General features: G+C 37.5%; 2 protein-coding genes across 4 annotated transcripts in view; one reads left to right on the top strand and one right to left on the bottom strand.

Moving 5' to 3' along the window:
• vill (villin-like) overlaps positions 1 to 7,362 on the top strand; it is a 16,693-nt gene extending 9,331 nt beyond the window's left edge. For both annotated transcript variants that reach the window (XM_044105403.1, XM_044105404.1), the window contains exons 8-19: positions 68 to 146; positions 244 to 342; positions 454 to 607; positions 1,192 to 1,292; positions 1,386 to 1,523; positions 1,639 to 1,797; positions 1,980 to 2,159; positions 2,269 to 2,414; positions 2,540 to 2,684; positions 2,788 to 2,976; positions 4,683 to 4,943; positions 6,921 to 7,362. In XM_044105403.1, the coding sequence (XP_043961338.1) occupies positions 68 to 146; positions 244 to 342; positions 454 to 607; positions 1,192 to 1,292; positions 1,386 to 1,523; positions 1,639 to 1,797; positions 1,980 to 2,159; positions 2,269 to 2,414; positions 2,540 to 2,684; positions 2,788 to 2,976; positions 4,683 to 4,943; positions 6,921 to 7,034 (1,765 nt within the window). In that variant the 3' untranslated portion in view covers positions 7,035 to 7,362. The remainder of the gene's footprint in view (positions 1 to 67; positions 147 to 243; positions 343 to 453; positions 608 to 1,191; positions 1,293 to 1,385; positions 1,524 to 1,638; positions 1,798 to 1,979; positions 2,160 to 2,268; positions 2,415 to 2,539; positions 2,685 to 2,787; positions 2,977 to 4,682; positions 4,944 to 6,920) is intronic.
• Positions 7,363 to 25,840, bottom strand: plcd1a (phospholipase C, delta 1a). Of its 2 annotated transcripts, none has more exons than XM_044105407.1 (15): positions 25,654 to 25,840; positions 18,558 to 18,716; positions 14,065 to 14,293; positions 13,650 to 13,779; positions 13,333 to 13,561; positions 13,029 to 13,230; positions 12,339 to 12,483; positions 12,111 to 12,263; positions 11,310 to 11,459; positions 11,063 to 11,219; positions 10,557 to 10,673; positions 10,276 to 10,454; positions 9,942 to 10,077; positions 9,249 to 9,398; positions 7,363 to 9,047 (listed from the first exon to the last, which is right to left on the bottom strand). In XM_044105407.1, exons 1-15 carry the CDS (start codon positions 25,682 to 25,684, stop codon positions 8,956 to 8,958), a joined length of 2,259 nt encoding a protein of 752 aa, XP_043961342.1. In that variant the 5' UTR covers positions 25,685 to 25,840; the 3' UTR covers positions 7,363 to 8,955. The 2 variants fall into 2 exon arrangements, with proteins under 2 accessions (XP_043961342.1, XP_043961341.1); XM_044105406.1 differs by lacking the exon at positions 25,654 to 25,840 and adding an exon at positions 23,254 to 23,449.

Raw genomic sequence — 25,840 nt, 5'->3', positions numbered from 1 at the left:
ATGCCTGTGATATTATTTCAGTGAACTATATTTCATATTTCCATACACTTCTGCTGTGTGTCAACAGTGTGTATGACAATGCTGGGAACGTAGTGATCCAAGAAGTGGCCATACAGCCTCTGACTCAAGATCTGCTAAACTCTGCTGTAACTACTTTTAATCCTCTTGAATTTTTCTTCTGAAGCCATTTGTTAACAAAATAGGACATTTTACATGTCCTTATTTGTTTGTCACTGGTGTCAGGACTGTTATATTTTGGACAACAGCGGCTCTAATGTGATGGTCTGGAAGGGCAAAAAGGCCTCAAAGGATGAACGTCAAGAAGCTATGAAGAGAGCACTGGTATGAAACTAAAGATAATTCAAGACTATATCTGAATTATGTCTCTGTCTTCATCATTATTTGTCTTTTAGAGCTCTGTAATTGAGATGTTTGCATTTTCTTTCTCACCAGAACTACATTAAAACCAAAAACTATCCATCCAGCACCAGTGTGGAGGTGATGAGTGAGGGAGGAGAGTCAGCCATGTTTAAGCACCTGTTCAAAAACTGGAGGGAAAAAGGGCAAATTACTGGACTGGGTAACACCCACACTGTTGGAAAGATAGGTAATCTCACCAACAAAAATTCATAACGAATGTACTTACATTAAGAATGCAGGCCAGACAGATTTTTTTCACTTAGTTAAAAATTCACCAATGCAAACTATAAAAAGCAAATGTTTTCCTGACACGATTTGTAAAACAAAAAATGAAAAAAATAAAAGATAAAAGAGGTGATGAGAGCAGAGAAATAAAAGACAAGAAGAGGACTGAGTGTCAAGCCTTTTGGGTCCCCACAAATCATAAGAAAATGCTCCTAGATATCACTGAAATGTTATTTAAAGAATGTTAACTATTTTAACATTCTTTAAATAATATTTAATTAACATCAATGATTAACATCATAATAATAATAATTAATAATAATTAACATCAAGTTACAAAATAGTTTTGTAACTTGACATAACATCAGTGAGTTTATGACCAATTTGGTTCATCCTTAAATCAATCAGCACTTTCAGGACACCTGTTTTTGTGTACAATCTTGATCCATTTTTAATTTTATTTCAGATAATATTTTTACTAGTTGTAGATAACTAATTGAGTTCATTTTTTTCATTTATTAACACATCATTTGGGTTATCATACAGCCAAGGTTGAGCAGGTAAAGTTTGATGTGATGGAGCTTCATGCTCACCCTGACATGGCAGCAAAGCAGCACTTGGTTGATGATGGTTCAGGAGAAGTGAAGGTACAAAGTACACACTTTGATGTAAAAATATAAAGCCTTTACAAGACCGTAATGCCATAAAGAAAATTTCAAGAATTACTTTCTCCATTTCAGGTGTGGCGCATTGAGAATTTGGAACTGGCTGAGGTCCAGCCAAATATGCACGGGCAGTTTTATGGAGGAGACTGCTACTTGGTGCTGTACACTTACCGTGTGTCAAATAGAGAGCAGTACATACTCTACATGTGGCAGGTCAGTTTCATCAGAAAACAATTTAAAGTTTTTCCCACTCTTTCTTCCTATCATACAAACAAACCTACAAACCGGCTCTTTGTGCTGATTTATTACCTTAAATCTTTTGCATCAGGGACGTCATGCCACCAGAGATGAGATCACAGCCTGCGCCTACCAGGCTGTTACCGTTGACAATATGTACAACGGAGCTCCTGTCCAGGTCCGAGTGGTGATGGGAAAGGAGCCTCGCCACTTCCTGGCTATCTTCAAAGGAAAACTCATCATCTTTGAGGTGTGATTTGTACACTACTGTAAACCAAATTAAGACCAGTAACATTGACAAGTCAAGGAGAAAGCTGTGGAGAGGTTTGAAGCAGGGTTATGTTTTTAAACATTATTCTGAACTGTGGATCTCAAATAACAATAATAGAAAAACCCATTGGTAATGTGTAATAGTAATGTGTGTTTTCGAAGGGAGGAACAGGTCGGGCTGGAGCGGTCAGCCCCAACACCACCGTCAGCCTCTTCCAGGTTAGAGGAACCTCTGAGCTGAACACAAAGGCCATTGAAGTTCCAGCAAGGGCCTCATGTCTAAACAGCAATGATGTGTTTTTGCTGAGGACCCCTCAGAAATGCTATCTGTGGTATGGAAAGGTATGGATCCCATTCTAAAGCTGCAAAGCAAGCTTAACAATTACGATGCCATGTTGTATAAAGTAAGAACCCTGCATCTTATATTAGTGTAAATTGTGCATGTCGCCAGGGCTGCAGCGGAGATGAGAGGATGATGGCCACGGAAATGTCTGACCGCCTGTTTAGGCAGTACAAGGAGGTTGTGATGGAGGGCCAGGAGCCAACTGAGTTCTGGATTGCGCTTGGGGGAAAGGCCCCCTACGCCAGCGACAGGAGGTCAACTAAGATAAAGCATTTAATTACAGAATTTGAGAAGCTTTGTGCTTTTGTCCTCTCAAAACAATAAACTATTATATTACGTTTGGTAAAAATGTCATTTAATCAACTCTTGCTACCTATAGACTGGAGCGAGAGGATCCCCTTCATTCCCCCCGTCTGTTTGAGTGCTCAAACCAGACGGGTCGGTTCAGGATAACCGAGGTCTATAACTTTGACCAGAGTGATCTGGACGAAGAGGACGTGATGTTGCTGGACACCTGGGAGGAGGTCAGAGGGCCATGTTCCTGCAGATACATGCCATCAAACATACACTGTGAAGTACTGCTCTTAGCCTTTCCATCTCATGTCCCCTCTATTTGCATCTATTCAGATTTTCTTGTGGGTTGGAAAGTTTGCCAATGAAACTGAGACCAAAGAGTCTTGGAACAGCGCACACGAGTACCTGAAGACACATCCAGCTGGCCGCGACCCTGACACACCCATCATCTCTGTGAAACAGGGACATGAGCCGCTCACCTTTACTGGCTGGTTTAACGCATGGGATCCTTTCAAGTGGAGTGTAGGTTTACCTGGAGGTCATCCAACTCCAACAATGGTCAAAAATATACCGCAGACTTTTTGTATGAATGAATTTCAGACCCATTTTGGGGTTTTAGTGATGCATTTGAACTGATGTTTTTTTGTAAATATGAACACATATTTGTCCAATCACAAAAGTGAAAACATACAAGCTCAAATATGTGCAGACACTCCCTTCCTCCGCTATATTGTCAATTGTCCCTTAGAAAGCTGAACATTGATTACAAAATTTTTGTTAACCTTGACAAGCATCTGGCATTTCTGACTACATTTTTGACCAGTCTGCTTGGCATAAACGATAGCGCTTGTGTAATAGGTCAGATTCATGGCATGGACCCAGTTTTCAAACATAGTTCACCCATTTTCATTAATGTTGAAGTTGAGCTTTTTGGAGGTCCAGGAGGAAGGTTAATTCCATCCTTCAAAAACCACTTTTATGTGTTATTTGGAGATCGTTGTGCTTTTAGACTGACACCCCTAGATAGAAGGAAAATTGGGTATAATGCGCAGGAACAACCCCTGGCTCCTGCCTAACGTGTTGTGAAAGATGCTTGAACACCAACATCACTGTCCCATGAGCCCAAGACAAGGTAATTTTATCTGTATCGCTCATTTCAGCAAGGAGGCAATTCAAAGCCAATCTAAGCCCAGTTAGAGATCACCATGGACCTGATAATAGCCCCTGTCAAATGTAACATCTTCAAGCCTAATTAAAATTGTTCACATGGATGAGCCAGATGTCTCCAGGGAAAATGTATGGTCTTGCAAGACAGTTTTAAGCAATTCAACCTCATAAGAAGAAGTATGTTTGGAGCAGTTAAGATGAAGCTTTCAAGTCTAACAACTGCTTAAGGGAATTACCTCAAACAAAGAACAAAACTAGTCCTAGACTAGATAAAGAATGGTCCTAATTCCTATTGTAGATTTGTAGTCAAGGCTGAAGACTTGTGTATGTGCGAGAAAAATAATCTATTGAACTGAGCTCCCATTTCTTACAAGAAGAGTTGAAGAATATTTACAAAAAGGATCTACTTAAACACTATAAAAAGAAAGGAGTTCCTCTTCAACTTTCTAAAGGGAACATTCATCTAAATATTAGTGGGGCTGTGTAGCATAAATGACAGCCTGCATGTCGACCCTGGGTGAACTAGGGAAATATCCACAATAAATTCAAATGAGTACAAACGCATCATTAAAGTCCCCAAATTAATTACATTCATGCCCACAATGAGTGTATGCAAACTTTTGCACCTTTTTAAATAGAATTACTAATAATAAATAAGTAAAGTGTGATTGAATAATTTACTATTTCTATTTCATTATCAAGCATGATTGCAGAAAAAATTCCAGATTTCAGATGAGTGGGATAAATAATCATTTCAGAAATAAAACAGCACACCTGCTCCTACATGGATGATTTGATGTCTTATTTAATGATGAGGGTTCTGCATGCCAACTAATTCCTTAATCAAAGCTGACTTTCTCAAAAGGCTGGAAACTCCTATGAGGATATTAAAAACAAGCTGAATGATGCAGCATCTATTTCTGAGATGACTGTAGTAAGTGATTGACTGACCACAATCTTGATTCTGATTGACTTCCTGTGCTAATATTACTGATCCAACATCTGATTTAGTGCCTCTATTCGGCCAGTATAATCTTTATTTATTTTGTTTTTATTTGAAGGAGCTGAATGCCGGCAGCTTAAATAAAGGCGTTGATGCAACAGACTTCGGAGGCCACAGTGCTCCTGGAGGGCCTACAAGCTCATTTCCAATGTACAGGATCCACGGAGGGATGATGTCACCCAAGTCCCCCACTCCCACCAGCCCATTCAGAGGCACCTACTCCCCAGCTGGTAGTAGTGGGATGTCTGTGGACGCTAAGCTGCTCATTAATGTACCCGCCAGTGAGCTTCCAGAGGGAGTGGACCCCAGCCAGCGAGAGGTGGGTTTGGAGAAAATAGCAAAACATAATATTTATTGTTAAAATTTACACTTGGGTAAAGGTTTGATCATGTATGAACAGATATTATCTCAAGAACACAGTCGGGTGTTGATTGAACATATGAAGTTAAAATGTTATTTAAAATCACAAAAATCAGGTGTTAGTACATGCATATTTTTGTAATTGTTGCACAACATGTTTGTGCACTGTGTGCATGGGAGTGTCAGTATGGATTTACTGTGCTAGGAACAAAGGCTGCAGCTATAAGTCATCTATAGAATAACACTACAGGAGATGTAAAAGAGCTACTGCAGACGCACATTTCTGTTTTTAAAGAAAAACAGAATTTATCAAATTTCTGCTATAAGAGATACAATGACAGCTACATTTATTGGCATCCCTGCTAAAGTAGCAAAATTTCATGTTGTCAGTGCTCTAACAGCAAGCTTTGGAGATTTTTTTAAACTAGCCTTACCTACCTTATTGTCCACACCTCACTCAGAAAACACCAACCCAGAAGTGGTTGTAATTTAAATGTCTCACTAGTTGATATATTTTGCAAAAACTATCGTTAAGCAATCATTCAAAGCAATGTACAGTAGTTTTGTAAGTTTTCTCATTTGTGGGAGCAAAGGTTTTTTAACAGTTCCCCTCATTAGTTCTTATTTGTGCATGCAGCAGCTTTAATTCCAAAAACTTTAATAACCATTTTGAACAACTTAATTTTACAAGAACGATGCTTTAAATTTACATAGCAATCATGCAGCCAGATGCATTGTAACAAATGACATCAGCAAATCTCAACCTCTTAAAGGGACATTTCAGTGTTTTGCGGTTGTTTTTAAAGGAACCATCATTGTGTCATGTTCAACATCTATAAGACTTTGACATGTAAAACCTGTAACATTAAACTATTTTTAAACTATTTCCACCAAACGTGACAAACAACCAAAGCCAAAGAAAATCAGGAAGCCTAAATACTTGAGTAGGGTCAATATGAGGGCAGGAGATCTACAAGCTGAGAATTGAACTGATAGTCAGACAATAACATGAAGTAAAGCTAACCGCATCAGAATAATCCTATGAGGGAAAAGTTTAGAGCAGAACAATGAACATAGCCACGGCAAAATGAACAGAAAATATAGACTCTGACACAGTAAAAATAAACACTGCTCATTATGTACGTAGGCTAAAAATCATTACAGACAAAAACAAATACCAAAACAGCAAATCAAAACAAAAGAAAATGGCAAAATAGATACAAAAATATCTAAATTGTTAAATATTTCTACAACAAAGTAAGCTGTGTAAAAAGCCTGAAACATAATATAACGGAGAATTGTAGTTGTGAAATTAAGTTGTTGCTCTAGTTCTCTGACAGTGAATGAAAGATATTTTTAAAACAGCCCCTTATTCTCCTAACTGTGTAGGCTGGATGAGGAAACACGTTTTATTTTGCTAGTTTCATTCCAGATATGAGTCACTTCAGTTTGGAAGCTATTTTCTTGTTGCAGTTAATTAGGTACACTGTCTTTCAAGTGTATTACATACTTGTAATGTACTTGAAAGTATATTTCAAGTATATTGGAATATACTTGAAATATATATATTCATATATATATATATATATATATATATACTTGTAATGTAAGACATTACATGTCTTACATTGACAGACATGTAATATGCATGTCTTTCAAGTATATTACATACTTGAAAGACATGTTCTCTTATTTCAGTTAATTTGAAGAGTGGTGTTAAGAAATTAATTTTTCTGTATCGTTAATCCTATTCATCCTGTTTCTATCAAATTTTATTTCTAATTTTATCACATCTACCCATGATGTAATTTTTGTGACAAACTTTATTCAACTGAGATTATTGTAAATGTTCTATATAAACCTTGACTATTGTAATAACACATTGTGACCAGTAGGGTTCAGCCTAACGGTGTCCTAACCTCTCTTCTGGCTGTAGGACTACCTGTCTGACGAGGACTTTGAGAATCTGCTCGGTGTAAGTCGGTCTGAGTTTCTGGGTATGCCCCAATGGCGTCAAATCGACCTGAAGAAAAAGGCAGGACTCTTCTAGGAAGAATTTATCTTCTGGATTACACGGAAGCGGCGTTAGACCGGTCCGTCCAAGATACCGAGAAATCCAAGCTAACGACGGTTTGTTGCCATTGTTGACAGCAGCAGCAGCGATTTATTCGAATAACTTATTAAATGTTTTCAACCATTTAGCAAGCTCAGGTGATTCATACAGAAAAATCTACTTATAAACTGATTGACGTTTTGGTATTTAATAAATGTGCTCTTCTTTTAAAAGCATTCAAATGTATTCAAGCCGATCACCTAATAAAGTTTTCTTTGTTCTTACCATGAATCATAACGTAACAAATAAAGAGAAAACCACCACCGAGAGAGTAAAGCTGTTTTTATTTGTGAACTAGTGCAAATGCGCACAAAGATGTCACTAAAACAAGCATTGAGAAGAAAATTATAATACAGGACATTAAGTTTAATTTCATTAACTGTAACTCTGTACGATCTACCTAGTCATGATGTCTAAAATGTAAATTATAAAACAGTCTTACCTATGGTCCAAGTCTTTGACTTGAGAAAAGGAGAACAAAGGCACATAAACTCTCTAAAGACGTAAGATTATTGCTATTTAAGAAAGCAAAATAACAACATTCTAGGCATGCACTGGTAGAGTGTCAAACCAAAATAACATGTCAAATAATTACAACAAAAATGTACAAAGTTAGCAGTTTTTAAGCCCCTAATATGTATACTATTGCACCCTTTTGCCATTCTGCTCATAAAGTAACACTTGGAACGTGTAACAGTTATCAGCCTTCCTTACAAAATACTGCTTGTCTGATATCCAGGGTCAGACTAAAATGCAGGCAAGACAACAGTATGATGGCAATGTTTAATGAAAGAAATACAAAAGCCTTACTGAAAGAACTAGTGGATTCAGAACGTGAGAATCCAACTAACAGGGAAACGAAAAGTATTAATGCAGAAGTACAAACCAAGAGATGAGGAACAGCTGGAGGGAAAACACAGGCATGGGAGAGATAAGGTACTGTACAAAGGAGAGGGTGACAGCAAATAAAAAAAGAAGGAAAGAAACCTGAACCCCAATGTAGACAATAAAGAGAAATAAATACCAATTTGCAGAAACAAATCCAAAGTAAAAACAAAGCTTTGAATTGTTTTTGGTAAGCTAAAGAGAAATAAAAAATAAAGAGATGTTAAAACAAAAAACATAAGTTAAACTAAAAATCCCAAAGTTTATGGTGTAGTAAACTTTGTTCAGACAGTCGAATGGCAGTGAGAAGCAACAAGTCAAGGACCTGGACCAGATCCATATGGTGTGGCATCTCAGGAAATTGTCCATATTTTTCATTCTGTGACCTTTAAACACTTTGGCGTTACTTGATATCTGTAACCACCTCATGCCTAGTACAGATCCTTGCAATTATATATATTAAGGTTTGTTCTACTCACAAAGTCTAGAAAAAACACAATAAATGCACACATGGTTGTTCCTTGATATTGTCACCTTCCTAAAATCAAGGCCTTCTTAGCCAAAAGTAAAAAAATCCTTTTATACCAAAATCCCTTTTGGCAAACAATGAATTAGGCCATTATTTAAGGAAGGTGATGATACAATAAGACTCAGAGATTGCACTGCATGTTAGAAGAAGGCACCTATGTAAAACTTACAATATTTATTCTCTGAGGGGAGCATAAAACAGTTAAATGACTGTCATTAAATAACTTCTAACTCTCTCATTCATTCACAGCTTCAATGATTCTCCCTTTCCCATAATAATAGTAAAAATGAACAATAGCTCAAAACAAATATGTCCAAAAAAAACAGACAGAAGGTTTCCAATATGAAGGTTTATCCAACCTAGTTGCAATACTTAGTCATTGCTCTGTCATTGCCTGTTCAAACTCGTCCCTGATTGCATGAAGGCTTTCTACCCAATAATATCTTACTGCCGGTCCAGGAGCATGATATGCACAAACAGCCCTGCAGAGGGAATGATGACGCCCCTCTTGGTGAGCAATGGGACTTGGCGATATCCTGGAAAAGAGGAAGTCAACTTCAGCCTTGTCAGCAAAGCAGGATTTTGCACAACAGAAGTCATATGATTCAGAAAATGTCAAAAACATAACATTTTATTAAGTGAAAATCTCTGATGTGTTAATATTTCCTTGCCAATAAGCGTCCTCTAAAGAGTATTTGACCTCTGTCACACTTCTTTATATTGCTGTAGTTTCTTACCATTCTGAACGCTGGTGAGCGGCAGACAGAACTGCCCAATGTGATCATTATAGGACGCTGAGTCATGGTCCTCCACTGTAAACTGCAACAAGGCCAGCTCGGGAACATTGATAGGAAACTCAAATTTCTCATTCCACATGGGGTTGAACCCTGCAAGGAGCAGATCTTTAGGTCAGCAGCACACTCGTTTATTGTGACGCATTCGTAAATGCATGCTGGAATCCATTAGAATATCATTAAAAGACTTATTTTAGAAATGATCAATTCATCATCTACAAAAAATGTTAAGCAAAGATATTTTATACATAATTGTTATTTTAGGTATATTTTATGATTCTTGACTAAGTCAAGAGGAAGACTTAGTTATTGACACCCTCCTCAATGAGGGTGTGACACATAAAGTCATGGACAAGTGAACTGGCTGTTCACAGAGTGCTGTATTAATCATATTAATGGAAAGATTAGTGGAAGGATAACATGCAAACTCAATGCAGAAAGACCCCGGGCCGGGATTTGAATCTAGGATCTTCTTGCTGCGAGGGAACAATGCTACAAATTGCTCCACTGTGTAGCCCAGGGATAAAAGTGTGGTAGCAAAGTGCTTGTGAATCATTTATTAACAGAAAAAGTAATTTTTCAATAAAACTCTAATCCACTGAGATGTGCATGTACACATCTGCAGGTTACGGTCACCATTGTTTTCGATGTGGTGCGTCATCTTCTTAGCGTTGTCCTCTGCGACCCCCTGGATTTCCACTATCACCAGAGGGTCAACGATGGACTTCTCTTTGTCCTTGTTCAGTTTAGGCAATTGCTGAGCTGAGATCACCTGTTGTGTTAAGAGACAAAATATTTAGAATAAAATCATCAAGTCAGTACTACAGACAGGACAAACAACCATGCACACACACACACACACACACACACACACACACACACACACACCTAACGAGAATTTAGAGAGACCAATTTACATGATAGTTAAACCAGATAAACCAGGAGCAACATTTTTGGGGTTAACTCTCACCATGACATGGAGGGTCTTCTTCTGTAGCCATGGCCCATTGGTAAGAGATTGGGGATTGAACTGAGATGACGGGCTCCTCTGGAATTCGGGCTTCAAGATGTATCCGCAAAATCCGTTTGGCCGAAACCGGCCCTGGTTAAGATGCATCTCTTTAGCGTGAGTTTGGAAGTTCAGCGCCACTAAAACAAAAGTCAGATAAAGGATCAGAGTAAATCACTGCTCATTATTCAGTATGCTAAGAATTTTATATTATATTCTAGACTGAATTTTAGGGAGAATACCGATCTGGCAGCCAACGTTCCACATAGGAACAGGGTTGTAGTTGGAGGAGTCCGTCCTAGAGCCAGCTGGGTAGATCCTGGTGAGTTTGTCCATGTTGTGATGAATGAAGGCAGTGGCTATAGGAGAACATAAACATAAACACCTGTTTAACCTCTAGAACCCGACGGACCCACCGGTGGGTCCGTCGGGTTCTAGAGGTTAATGTAGGCCGGTGTCTGAAGTGACACTCTCTCAAAATTTAGATTACAAATTAGTCTTTATCTTGCATCAAGAACAATCTGATTAATTGTAGCAATCATAGCTGACAGTTTGATCTGATTTAATAACAGACTGTGAGAACAGAATGACTACATATCTTCTAATATAGTGTTATAGCTATATTTTTGAGTACGTACCATATTCTGTTGTTATCCTTATACTAGCTTTTCTGTATCATGGGCAAATCTTTAGATTGCTGGAGTTTTTTTTTACAGTTCTCACAACCACTGATAGTTTCTTAATTTACCTGAAGTCTCAGCCAGTTGGAAAGCTTTGCTCTCCTTCAAAGATGACATTTCATAGAAGCTCTGGTTGTCTTTGGAATGTTCAAACCCACTGAAATGGACACTCTTACAATAGATAACAATATCTGACAGTTCTTTGGCGAGTTTGATCTTTGATTTCTGAAAGAAAATGGACGACTAGTCAAACCAGTTCTTCATTTTCTTTTATGTTTTAGATTTTTATAAACAGGTACAAATGACGTGACTCACCTTTGACTTCACTTTTTGATCGTTCTCCTTGCAATCTGCAGCCTCATCCTCCTCAGACACCACTTCTTCATCAGCAGTGCTGTTGTCTGAGAACACAGCATCCAGTTTGTTCAGTCGTTTCCCCTTGACGAGGAACTTGCCTTTCAGCTCCTAAACACAAACACAAAATATGCTTCAACGTTTTGTTGCGCAATTATTAAAATGTGTCATGAAGGAATCCAAGGAATCAAGGAAACATATTTCTTAATTTTGTACAGTAAAGGGCATGTGGTTTTTCTAACTCATTCCAGTGTTGTAAAACAATCCTCTAAGCCTAACAGTGTCACAGGCATCCAATAAATATTATTTTGCCTTCACCCCACCCTTTGAGATTAAATTTGTGTTCAGTAAATCCTATAAATTGCATCTACTGTAATATCATTAGGAGAAAATGTGGAGAATTTGTTAAGCATCAAAGAAGCAAAGTCCTCATTCAGTCAAGTTTGTTGAGCTTCATATATTTTGAAAAATAACCAACAATGTTACTTTGGAGTTCCAAACCATTTAGATCTGCCTAGAAGACCACAAGAACAATTATCTATTTCACACCATCTTTGGGTAAAAGTTTTGTAGTTTAATCAGATTGGTTTCATTCCTTTCCCTTTAGCTTGTAACACTCAAGTAACCTGGAAAGAGAAAAACCTGGCAGAGCAGTTCATTGACTTGCTGAGGTCAACTTTTGATTCTTAATTATAAAGAACATTTATAGTAAGGATTCAGACTGAATTAACCTAACCTGAGTTAGAATTTATGGTTACATACCTCTGGTGAGGGGAGATTGGTGGGCATGGTGTCACCCAAAGGCTTTGTGACCAAAGCAGAACCCAGGATGTCGATTAAGTGATGGGCCATGAGCCTTTGTTGCTCCACTGTGCAGTGGTTCTCCAGGGACAGAATCACAGGGTATTGAGATGTCTGGGCAGCAAAAGATCAACCATCAACATTCAAAGGTTTTTATTCTCCTAGAGGCAAAATGAACATTTTATTTACCTTGAAGGCATAGTCTTTGATGGCTCTGATGACGTCTTTGAAAAGGACTTTTGATGTTAGAGTGTAGCCATGATAAATTACAGGCTCTCCATTTGGCCCGTCCCAACAGTCCAGCTCCACACAACGGCAACTCTTCATCAATGCTCTGCAAGAAGAGGAGTGAGTAAAACTAAAACTTCCAGCAAACACTGGGTTTCATATGTAATAAAAACCTGAACATCGTCAGCATAGTAGGGAAAGCAGATAAAGTAGAAATAATATGGCTAAGACCTGACACCAGCCAAACTCTATGCTTAGTTACTGGACATGCTTTAAGGTTTGAGTTTTGGCAGAAATTTTATTTATGTTCTCCCCACATTTTAATTGACCCAAGTTACACTGAATGATCCACAGAGACAAGGATCAAGGTCCCTCTTCATCTCTGTACAACAACAAATCGTTGGGCACTCCGACAAGAGCTGACTCAGTAGAATGGCTTTTTTGAAAACAAGAGAGAGACTTGTCCAAAATGTTTAACTCATTGAGAACAAAAAGATATAGATAACGATTTCATTGAATTGCGCATTAAGCAAAATAGATAATTGTTGGACAGACTCATTAAATGTCAGGCCTGAAAAATCCAGACAGCAGATTAAAACCGGGGGCGTTTTCTAATTTTCGTCTAACAACAAACAGTATTGAAATGCTTACTTTACATAGCCCTCTGTGCTGCTGGGTCCTTTGAGTTGGTCCTCCATCAGGTAGGTGTTGTGTGAGGAGGAGATGAAGTAATGATTGAGGGGCTGACTCATGTCCTGATACACCAGTGAGTGAGCTGGGTTGAAGACGGATCCATCCTCATGGGTGAGGTACATTGTAAAGCCATCCTTAGTCATGTGCTTCTTCTGTTTTGCTGTGAGGATGAGCACAAAAAGTTGAATAACTCATGAAGCAAGGCAAATCCGGTGAAACTTAAACTTTTGAAAACTAACAGTCCCGCTCCAGGTTTACCAACCTGCTTCGTCCAATTCATATTTCTCAATCAGCTTGAGCGCACTCTCCACCGTCGCTTGCTCCCTCTGCTCATTCAGTAGGAAATTCAGCAGGTCCGTGGCGCTCATTTCACCCTGTGTTTCTGCATACTTCGCATAGATCACATCTACCTCCTCCCTCTTTGTCAGTTGGTTATAAAATTCCTCAATCTCCAAGTCTTCCAAAGTACCCGAATTTGATGTGTCACATTTCTGCATAAACACATTGGGAATTCAATAAACTGCTAACTTTATTGATTTGGTTTTACTCAAAAAGAAAAGAAATTTGAGAGTGCCACACCTTAAATATTTCCTCTGCATAGGTGTCATCCATCTCAATGTTGGCCTGTCGCAGAAAATGTTTCAGCTCTTTCAGGGTCAACTTGTTGTCTTTGTTCTTGTCTGCTTTTTGCAGGCAGTTAATTAACCAACTGGAACTCAGATGTAAGGATTTAGTTTACAACAGAAGAACAAAACTGCAAAAAAAATAACTGTAGAGAGAACCCAAATCTCAACTGATGCACCCTTGTACAATGTATAACACACATACATACTGAACCCACTGGTTGTGACAAAACTCACCAACCATATGTGCTTTTACATGTCCCTGTGCACAAAACAACATTCTAAACAAACTAACAAACTAAATTAACAAACCAGATGTGTATGTATGAAATAAATCTAAGAAAATTGAAAGCAAATCACATTAAGGATACTGTTCACGAGTCTGCTTCTTGCTGAGGTTGTCAATATGTTTGATGAGCTTCTGCAGGCTGGTGACCCACTGATCGGCCTCCTCTTTAGAGTCCGCCATGAAGTCAAGGTTCTTGTTGTGACCCTTAAACATGATGGAGAAGCACATCTCGTCCTGGGTGGGGTCCGTGTATTTTTTGAGTCCTTCAGTCTGGCGGCCCTTGCGCACAGATTCAATGTCATCAATGAGGACTGTGTGGAGAAAGTAGGACATTTGTTAGTACCTGGATTTAGAAATGACAACATGGCTATGTTAATTAATTATAAGCCAACTTCATTTGAACTTTTAAACTTACAGCAAGTTTAAGACAGCGTTTGGGATCTAAAACTGACATAAAATAATTTCTAAAGGATTTTGGACTTCTTCCAAAATAAATCATCCCAAAGTTGTCTGACAGCGATAGCTTTGTTTGTAATTTAAGATCTGGTCTTAAGCATTTAGTACCCATCAGGGATTCTTATCACCTAATGCACAGTCCTTCCTCTGACATGTCATTGTCTTGCTGCGAAATACTACTTTTCTCTTTGGTTACAACGGCTGTTTTGTATCTTATCCACAAGATAACTCTTGGTTATGAGAGAGCTGCCTTTGGTGGCCTCTTACATAAGTGTTTGAGAAAAGTCACGTGCATCCAAGAAGTCTGAGCCCACCTCAATGTGAAAATGGTTGATACCAAGCAAATTAAAAGAAAAGCGAGAGTGAGTGAGAATAGAAAAGATGCAAAAAGATACAATGGTGCTTAACAGAAGTGTTTGAGAGTGTAGAGTGTAATGTGTTGCACACAAACACACAGATTAGACCTTTCACATCGCAGAAATGCTTTCCTCTAAGATCTTTCAAAATATTCTTGCTGGACCTTTTAGATTTAAACACAACAACCTTATCACACGCAATTAACATTCCTGAGCCTTCAGGCAGTGTCTGAGTGACAATCCGACCATTCTGAAGAAGCACAAAATGATTGTTCAGTTCCGGGCCATAGGCCTGCCTGTTTCTGCTAACAGAAAAAGTCAAATTTATTACTTTCAGTAGCAAGCAACAGCAGACATCATGACTCCATGTTTAATAAGAGAGAGACAAACTGTTTTCTTTCTCACTGCTCTTGATTTCTCCCTCTTTCTTCTCTTGTATTTCTATGCTGGGTTATGTTGGAACTGATGCAGACTTGATACTTGTTCATAGTTCCAGTATTATAGAGTAAAAATTAGATCGAATTTACAGTAGTGCTTTTCACTCTTTGTTAATAATTGATTACGTAAGGTTTTTCTTCCACCACAACAGCTTATAAAAAGAGGAGAATAAAATGGTCATCTAAGGGAGAGGTTCACTTGATGTTAAGAAGCAAAAGCAACATGAAAACATCAACGTTGAGTGTATGCATCTTTGTTGGGAGACAAGATGTAAGTGGACAGAGGATAACAGAGGACATCCATAGGACAACGTACAAGAGTACTCAAAGTAACAAACATAATAGTAATAACTACTCCACATATATCACACGCCATACTTATCACTTGTCTGGTAAAGATCACATTAAAATACATTATTGCGTTAAAGTGTCATGATTTGGTTCTCTCGAAATAATCTTTCAGCATTTTTTTTAACCTTCCATAGTGTTGTTTGTGTTTTGGGTGGTGAAAAATATCAACATGGGTTCTTGTCCAGGCTTGTTTAATTAAATAATTAAGAAATATCAAATTTCAAGAGCCTTAATAAGTGAGAGCTTGTCCTTCTCTACAAAAAAATTAATAAATAAGAAAATAGGATACTTTGTAAACACATAATAAAGTCCTTTCATTATTGCAATGCAGTTGATTGATGACATCGCTTATTACATTGTCCAACTAGCAAACATGGTTTTATAAAAATAGTAATAGGGGGGTTTTATTATGCTGATTTATCACCAGTGTGACCCAGACAACATGACTGAAGGTCTCTACACATGCAGCCTGTTTCCGCCCACACACTGGAAGACAGATCCTTTGTTGAGCAGCTTAATTTACAGAAGGACAGGTACCAACACGCATAATGTAATCACACTAAAATGAAACTACTGACCTTGTGATAAAAACAAGAAAGACTAAAAGTTCAGCTACAATGCTAGTTTTAGATAATTGACCAATATTGTTTATAGAATTGAACACTGAAAGAGAAGTACACATGCTTACAGTACTTATCTGAACAGACTTTTGCAAACAAATACAGCTGGGGCAGATTTCTCGTTCGATGTAATTTTTTAACAAACAGCAAGACAAAAAAACTCTACAACTTAAAAGTTAATTTGTGGGATGAATAAAGAAATTGTTAAGAATCTTTCAAGTTTTTACAGAGAGATAAATGGAGTTAATTATTTGTATGACAAAAGAAATTAAACTTAATGAAATATTTTTTTTCATGATCAAAGAACTCGTTGAAGTGATTGACAGTAACTGCTGTTCAATATGTAAACCTGCATCTCCCGCATTTTTCACTCTTTGCAGTCACGGCCACCAGACAAAAATATCTGCTTTTGATTTTATCTAAACTTGTTGTAAACTTGCTCCTTCTCAATGTGAAAGCATTCATTCAGAAAATGAAAGAAAGCAGTAGCTGTATAGACCCATCCATGTCACTGCAGCACTTAGAGGAAGTATGTTTGTACTTAGAAGCTAAAATATTGATGATTCTCTAGAAAATTTTAAGTAAAAATTCATGACTCCCTGTTTCTATGGGGCATAAATGTGACATAACAAGGAGGCCAATTTGTTTTAGCTAATCTTCAAAATGGGTTAGATAAGAGAGGCTGCTATTCACGCAAAGCATGTGCGTGTTAATCTTCATAAGTCAGGAAATGACCACAATAAACAGCTACAAATACAAGTCAGAAGGGGAGCAAATATGTACTGCTATTTTGTGTTCCCGCAAAGAAAGATGTATTAATTTTAATACTGTTTACATTTTTTTTCCAAGGGTGATTAAGTTGTGAGAAAGAAATGTTCTTTCTTAGCAAATTTAACTATGCTTAGTAGCTAAGTTCTGGTCTAGCTCAGTGCTGTAGTTTATCTGCTACATTTTAATGCTGCATTTTTTACAGTTAACATATTGTCTTGGATATGTTTCAACATGTCATTGCGGTTAAAACAATAATGCTAATTTCATAATGTTTAGTTGTCAATGAAAGATTCCAGTTTTACAGTAAAACAACAATTATGGTATGACACAATAAAAAATTATCTCAGTTTTACCCTTAAATTTAAAATGGGAAAGATGGAAAATATTCAAGTACAGCAAAAGTGTGTTGAGCTTCAGAAATCAAAAAATAGTTACTTGCCTCTAATTGGTAAACTTCCTCACATCTACAGTTAGAACAATCTTATCCTGCCACCACTAGAAGTGAACTAAGTACAAAGGAAGATTCCATTTTATGGGTCTCCAATGTTCTCTGTTTGAGAAGCGTTTGAGTGTCTGTGACTCCATAACAACTATTACATGCTAACAATAAGTCAAAGCACTTGAAACTAGTATCGCATGAAATAAAGGTAGAATGTGCAAACAGCGGATACACCCTGTAAACCACAGCGGTGCAAATATGATTATGTGGGTTTGCTTATATTCCTGTTAGTGCATGATAATATAAAATCTTTGAAATACTACGAAATTTAGAAGATAATATTCCATGGCTGTACATAATTAAAGATAATTTATCTCTATAATTCAGATTAAACATCGATGCAGATTTACAGTCTTGTCTTTGTGGTTTTAAAGTGATAAAATTAAAAAGCACTCATACACTGATCTCTAAACATCTCTTTTCCAATGTGGTTAAAAAGAGGACTAGTTTCACTTGCAGGCTTTTCCCCAGTAAACCTCAAGACTTTTGAGCTGGGCTGTCACTTTATCTTTCTGGCACGAAAGCAATAAAACATGCTGTAGAGACCTAAAGCAAAACACTGACCACCTTAAGACCAGTTTCGGGTTCTGTTGTTGTTCTAAGCTTAGGCTTTGAGACCGAGGTTATCAGCTCAGGCAGGACTGACTGTCACTGGGGAGGGAAGGAAACCTGAGCCACCAGAAACCCAGAGAAAGATATAGTCTTTCTCAGTCTGACAGTGGATCACTGGACCAGAAGAAGGAAAATAACTCAAACGGGCACACACATAGTCAGGATGTACACCAGATTTTTCCAGTCTGACTCTTGCCCCAACCATGATGAATGTGTGAACTGTTTTTATTCTACTACCAACATTTCTCACATACTCGCCTGAGGAATTTGAGGGACGGGTGTGCGCGTGTGTGCACACTGTGAAGCAAGAAGCTTTTGTTTTGATCTGAAAGGAGTGGTCTTAGTTGACACAGTAAAAGCCAAAGGGGTGTCCAAACAATGAAGAAGCAAGATGTACTGCACAAGGCATTTTTTCTTTAGCAAGGCTTATCTCATTTTTATGAATCATATGATAAAAGGAATATGAAACTCACAGGTTTGGTCTTTTTTGAAAAGCTTCTTAGATGAGTACGAGATGGTCCTACAGTCTTCCATCAGACTAAAGTAGCGGTTCTTCTGCCAGGATTTTGAGCGAATCTTGATGAGGTTCGTGCCGGCCAGCAGGAACTGAAGGTCATCATCATCTTTTAGACCTAGACAATTTGGGACAAAAGAGGAAATATCAGAATTATTATGAATGTTTGGATGTTATTAAAAAGCTAAAATGAACAGGTAAAATATTAAATTGGAGAAGTGGAAAAGAAAGATAATTTTAGCAAAGCACCGTTTGGAGGTAACCACCTGGTTTACACATCCTTTGACTAAATGTTATTTGGGGGGTTGCGTTGCTTTTGCCTATTGCTTTTTTACCTTTATTTATCTTTTTTTCAGCACAATGTGTGTCTTTGACATGTATGGAAAAACGACTAAAAGTAGTACAGGTTTTGTTAAAGGTTTTGTGCATTCTTTTTTCCAAAACATCAGTCAGGGTCCATCAGACTTGAGTGGAGAATCTCTGTGAATATTGATTTTCAAATCTCAAATTCCCAATTTGATTTAGGTCTAGAGTAATTTCATGTCCATTGTTGTAACTAGGGGTGCACCAATTGCAGTTTTCTGGCCGATCGCCGATTACCGATTTTTTTAAAAAGCCCAACTTACCGATTCCGATTTTGGCCGATACCATTTTTTTCCTGAAACGTTTGCCAGCATATCAAGCAAGTTGCTGAATTGGCAACACTGAGGTGACTGTTGTTAACTGTAAATGTGCAGACACGACCTAGTAAGCTGGTTTGTAAGTCAAACCTCTCTCACGGGAGAAACGAAAAGCACAGTGGTTGATTTTTAGACTTTGTCGAGGTTGATAACATCGGTGGATAAGATTGGCTTTACATGTAAAAATCGGCTGATCACGGATCTCTCAAAATTAAGGAGATCGGCACCGATAAATCAGTGGCTGACAAATCGGTGCACATCTAGTTGTAAGCAATTAATTTAATTGAAAGAACATTTCTATGAAAGAACCATACTATTTGCTTGATTCACCCATCAGGCCACTGCTTCCACAGACACTGAAGTACAACCTTATTGCTTCCTTTTGTTCTAGTAGATCTACTAGCAATACAACTACAAGGAAAGAAAACTCCTCAACTGGGGTCTCCAGGTAGAATGTTCTGCACGAACGGAATTAGCATGTTATGTTCTTGCAAAACATAACATTCTGAGCATACTTTCTTAGCACTCCATCATCAAATAATTACATCTTTAATCTGCAAGCATATTAAGTTGTAAAATACATTAATAAAATATTTGGAATTGCACCACGCTCAAGTTTCTGTTAAAAAGGCCAAAGTTTATTACAGAATTCTTTTTTATACTACTTGTTTCTCAAACTGCTAAATATATATGAACTTTAGATTAATGACTCTCTTGAATGGCTATAAAAGATATGAGCTTGTTCTAAAGCAGGAACAATAGCAGAATTTCCATTTTAGATGTCTTGCTATCTTCTACGCTAATATTGTTTTCATTTTTTCCCTGTTTGCTACAGAATGTACAGCATGATTTTGCAGTAAGCATGTGAAGTAATAAACTTGGGAAACCGCATGCTATCAGCTTTGAGAGTGATTCACAAGCCAAACCCTTTGTGTGAAGCCATAATAATACTGGGTAGAGAATGCTGAGTATTCTGTGGGTGGTGCTGGGATCTGCAATGCAACTTAAAACAATACGTTTTTACCAAGGTTTCTACAGAATAGAATTGGAATCTGTATGTGACCTTTGAAGGAGAAAACACTTGAAATCTGTTGCTGCTTCATCAGATTGCCAGTAAGATTGCGTGACAAGCCTTTTCCCACAGAGTGAACCCTGAGCTCCCTGACATGGTTTATGATTTCGCCAAAGGCATTGAAGGAATTCTTTTGAACAGACACGTTAATCAGCCGACCTAGTTAGTTCAGATTTTCAGTTGAGAAAATAGGGGCGTGTTTTATTCTTCCAGGAAAACAAGAAATAGTTCCAGAATCCAAGGAACGCCCCCTAAGTCATGAGTGCTTCTTTTAAAGCTGAGTAATGAATTTCAGATGGAAGGCTCGACAAATCTGTAACCCACTGTTTACACCATGTGGGACAAGCTAGGGCATGATGTTTCTTAGAATTATTGGGATATAATATGGCTGGTTGATTTTCTCAAATTACCCGAAGAGAAGGTGTTCACTCTTACCCTGTATTTTCCCTGTTAAGGTTAGTTAAGATAAGTGCATTATCAAAAAAACAACTTGTGTTGATTCATATCAGAAACTCTTTACCTTCGGTGACTTACAAAAGTAATCATCCGCTTGAACATTTTCAGATTATGCAATGTTACATATGCAAACTTCCATCACGTTTTACTTGTACCACAAAAACACAAAGTTCATAATTGTGAAATGAAAAGCGAAAGATACATGGTTTTCAACTTTCCACTATGAAAATCTGAACAATGTGACAAACAATTGTCAGCCTTTTTCCCTCTAATAATGCAAATTCAGTGCAACCAATTGCCTTCAATTCATATCACAGAGTTGGAGGTAACTTCAAAACATTGCAGAGGTTCATAGTTTAGGTGGGAAAACTTGTTGACAAAACTGTTAATCATGCATCTTCCATATGGAAAAGTCAACTCTGAAAGAAAACCAGAAAAGTCACATTTATATTTCTGTCAATGAGTCATGTAGAGCTAAAGCCAACAGTTGGAAGAGAACAAAATTACATGCTTTGACCTGTAAGCAAAATGCATGGTGTGTGGGTGCTTTTCTACAGAAAGAACAAGGAAGCTGATCATAGTTGATGGGAACAGAGATAGAGCTAAAATCAGGTAAATCTTGTAAGAAAACCAATTCAGTGACAACCAAAGACTTAAGACTGGGTTGATGGTGTCCAACAGGACAACCCTAAACCTACAGGGTTGAGTGACAGTCTCTGGATGAGAAAAGCTAGAAGAGATATACCATAAGAGAAGAAATAGAGCTGAAAAAAGTCAAATTTGTAATGGAAAAACATTTAGCATTTTCTTTCAAGTCATATTGTACATATGTGTGGGTTTATCACATAAAGTTACATAACATGCAAAGCTCAAAGGGCATGAATATTTTAGCAATTTTTAAAATTACTTGAAATTGAAATTTAATATTTAAAAGTTTACTTTGTGGAAGCGGAAAGAAAAATCTCTTTTTAATGTTTTTTATGAACATAGTAATAAAGTGATGCTACGAGTTTAATCTCTTGTTTGTATAGCAACACAGTTTGTTTACAAATACAGCCGATAACTATATTTAAGCAAGGGAGTTTTTTTTTAATTCCATTTCCAAAATTAGAGGAATATCAGCACTCAATACAACCTTGTAAGTGAGAGGAGTTTACAGTAGAAAATGCAAACAGAAACAAGTATATAGCCTACTCTCTTTATTTCATAGGTGAAAAGGAACCAACAATTGACTTTCCAGACCCAATACTAGCAACTGCAGTGTTGGTGCAGGTGTGTTTATGTGGCTTTTCTCAGCAGAATGAAAACTTCAAATTACAATACAAGATATCCTCATCTTCAAATAGCAAACATACACACCCACCACAGCGCAGGATATTCAGACATTGGGACATTGGGACATTCATGAGTTTACCTCAGGATGACAGTGGCAATTAGATGAGTGAAAAAATGTTTAAATATCAAGGATTTATTTGATTTATTTTTTTCCTTCTTCTTTTCTGTTTAAAAACCCCACCAAGAAAGAAGTAACATTTGAGTAACTGCATTCTGTCTTCTGTAAAATTCTAATGTGAAAATCAGTAATAAATAAAAAATATATTTCATGAAGTACATCAATAATAATAATAAAAACATAGATATTTGCTTGGGGAGTTTTCAGAGACAATTTTCTTTGTTGTATGGATTACAGCATGAGCTGGTGTTACTGGTGAGTGTGTTTTAATTGTGGTGATGTTGAAGAGGCACAGCAAATCAAATTCTGTTTAAGGCCCCATAAAACTTTGGGTCAGGCCAGAATCCAATATACGCCCATGTGTTTAACTAAATAAATAAGATAATTAGGAGTAATTTAGTTTCTTAACAGTTAACACATATTTTCTCTTTTACGTGACATAGTATGTTACAAAAAATGGAAGTGAAAGGTAAGACCTCAAAGAAAACCTCAACATTTGGCATTGTCTCGTAAAAGACGTAGCCTATCTCTTTAAAAGCTGATGTTGTCTCTGCTGTTTATACATAAACAAAAGTAGTCATAGCCATAACCCTGGCTTTTAAAGAAAGATCACAAATGATCTTTGTTGTTTCGATGGAAACAACAAAGAGAATTTTCATTGGACCATTCACTGTATTTTTCTTTTCTCCCGACATCGAAAAGGGAGTACAGGGGATGTCAGTCTAAGAGGCGACGGGCAGAAGCCTAGTCTGTCATCAGAAGAAAGAGTGCGCCGCTCCAGGCAATTAAGAACCATTTACATATGTCCACATAACAAACACAGATGTGGACACACTGGATTACTGAGGCGTAATAACAAGAGGAACATATTTTCCAAATCCAAGTTCTCCAAACACAACCCCCGAGCATGCGCGGGTGCTCCTGTTTGTGTTGGCTTTACAACTAAAGCGCGTGCGCCCCTGACTCCAAGTGTACCTTTAAAAAGCGGACTCACCCAGGCGTTTTCGGTATTCCTGCGTGTCCTTTTTCTTGTGCTCTTCAAATATTTTCTCCTGTGAGATTGTCCTTTTAGGACGTAGACAGAAGCAAGACATCGCAGTGTAAAAGTCCGCTCGGTGTAAAATTTGAGCTCGCTAAGGAAGAAAGAACCTGGGAGGAAAAGTTGTTTTTTTTCTCTCTCTCTTTCCTCTTGGGGCGGGTCTTTATATGTATTGCTATGTTATAGCACGCATATTCGCCGCAGAGAGGGGGTAAATTGGTCCTTCGGAGAAACATTGTAGGTGTGGAAAACAAATTCATTCTGTTACATTTATTATTTGGTTTAACATTTTTGGGAAAGATGCACACAAAGTTGATTCCTTTTTACTGTATTATCTTGTGGGTATTTAATTTCACAGTCTACAGTTAATAAAATCAACTGCACTTAAAATGAATTAAATATAAAAATGTTCTGTTATCTTTGCAAAGGTTTTGCAAAATATGTACCTATCTCTACGTGAGACATAAAAATGGTGCCCCCGTGTGGCAGTAGCTAAATGTATCTGCGGTTAGTTTGGCTTTGCGTTGTCCCATGTACTATTTCGTCAAAAATATATAAATTCATAAACACATATAACATGAAGACGCATTTAAAGTGTTGGTGAGTTTTGTTGGTTATATATATATATATATATATATATATATATATATATATATATATGTATATATATATATATATATATATATATATATATATATATATATATATATATATATATATATATATATATATATATATATATATATATATATATATATATATATATATATATATATATATACATATGTGTATGTAACTAGAGAAATACCAGGGCCTAAGGGAGGAACTGGAGAGGGCCTGGAAGGTGAAGACCACAGTGGTGCCTGTGGTCATCGGGACCCTCGGGGCAGTCACCCCCAAACTGGAACAGTGGCTACAACAGATCCCAGGAGCAACATCAGACATCTCAGTCCAGAAATGTGCAGTCCTAGGCACAGCCAAGATACTGCGCAGAACCCTCAAGCTCCCAGGCCTCTGGTAGAGGACCCGAGCTAAGAGGAAGAAGAATCACCACCCGCGGTGGGTGGGAAGGGAATTTATATACATATATATATATATATATATATGTAGATCGGGAAAGCATATTTAAATATGCTTTCCTGATCTGAGTCAGACGGGGAAGTAATTCCCCTAACATGTGTGGGCAGTGAAGTCACGTGATGAAAATATGTTCCTTGAAAGCATAGAGTTGTGGAAAGTTTCTGAATTTTTCCTTTAGTTTTTAACCTAAATGAACCAGTTATACTGTTAGTTTTATTAAAACAAAGTCATTTGCGCTGTAAGTGCTTCTAAAGTGTTTCTAAAAGATATTGTGCTCTTAAAAAGTGGGAGTCAGTTGTGTAAATAACACAAAACGAAGTCTCCAATCCGTCACTCCAAAACAGTGAGTGGATTAGAATTCAAGTCAAAACTATCACCCGTTATTAGTTGCAGATCTGGTACAACAAAGAAGACTGTCCCAGCCTGAAACTGGCCTGGAAGGTGAATTATGGCGTACCAAGGACAGGGCATGCTGATCATGAGCTGTGTCCGCCAACAAAACCAAAGACCTTGTTTACATTCACTGACTGAAATAACAGGGCGTGATGATGGCAATTAATTCCCAAAAGTCTGGATTATCTATGCAAAGGATGTAGGGCATTTTGGCAAGCATATGTGGGATTTTTGTCACAGCCTGTAATTTTAGCATTCTTGCAAATACTAAAATCTTTTTCTTCTAGTATCCTACTCTAGTCGTAAGACTGGAAACAATACAGAGGAAACAGTGGAACTGGAAGAAGGATAATATGTGTCAAAAGTGCAGATGCCTGTCAGCTGGGCAACAAACATAAACATGAAACTAGACAAATATGTTGCTATTGCTGTTACATCATATGCATCCAGTCACTTGAAATAAGTTCTTAAGAAGACATACCTTTGTTCCCATTCACCACACTCAAGTAGTCACAATTTGCTAGACTTGGGAACCTGCCATTGACTCACCAGAGCTCAGAAAATATGCCTTTCAGATTATCCTTGTTGGAATGTTTGTTGGTTATATTCCTAACATTATCAATGTCATACTTCAGAATTGAAAATAAAACACAAAATGATAAAGGAATTTAAAACAATGATGAACTTTACCATCAAATATGTGTTACTTGAATATGATGAGTAGCGTCACAGACACTATGAACTTACAATACTTGAAATAATATGATATTTCAATTAACAAAAACAGAGTCTGTACTTTAAATGTGAATCAAGAAACAACATTTTAACAGACACTGAGCACAGTGATGTAGTGAACAGCTTCACTATCGCCACCCTACTCACCGTGTATCCTAGAGTCTCCATTCGATTCCATTTTGATTCCAGACCAAATCAATCCCTGTCCAGAGCAGAAAGAAACTCCTGTTTTCCTCTACTGCACTGACCTGTCCGTTTCAGTGGAAATTCCCACAACTCTGCTAAGAGTAAAATCTACTCTGTTTCTCCTCTCTGAGTCAAACCACAAAGCGCA

The sequence above is a fragment of the Gambusia affinis genome, linkage group LG21, assembly GCF_019740435.1.
Source record: "Gambusia affinis linkage group LG21, SWU_Gaff_1.0, whole genome shotgun sequence".
NCBI classification, from domain to species: domain Eukaryota; kingdom Metazoa; phylum Chordata; class Actinopteri; order Cyprinodontiformes; family Poeciliidae; genus Gambusia; species Gambusia affinis.
Note: the sequence above shows the minus strand (reverse complement) of the source record. Positions and strands in the feature narration are given on the sequence as shown.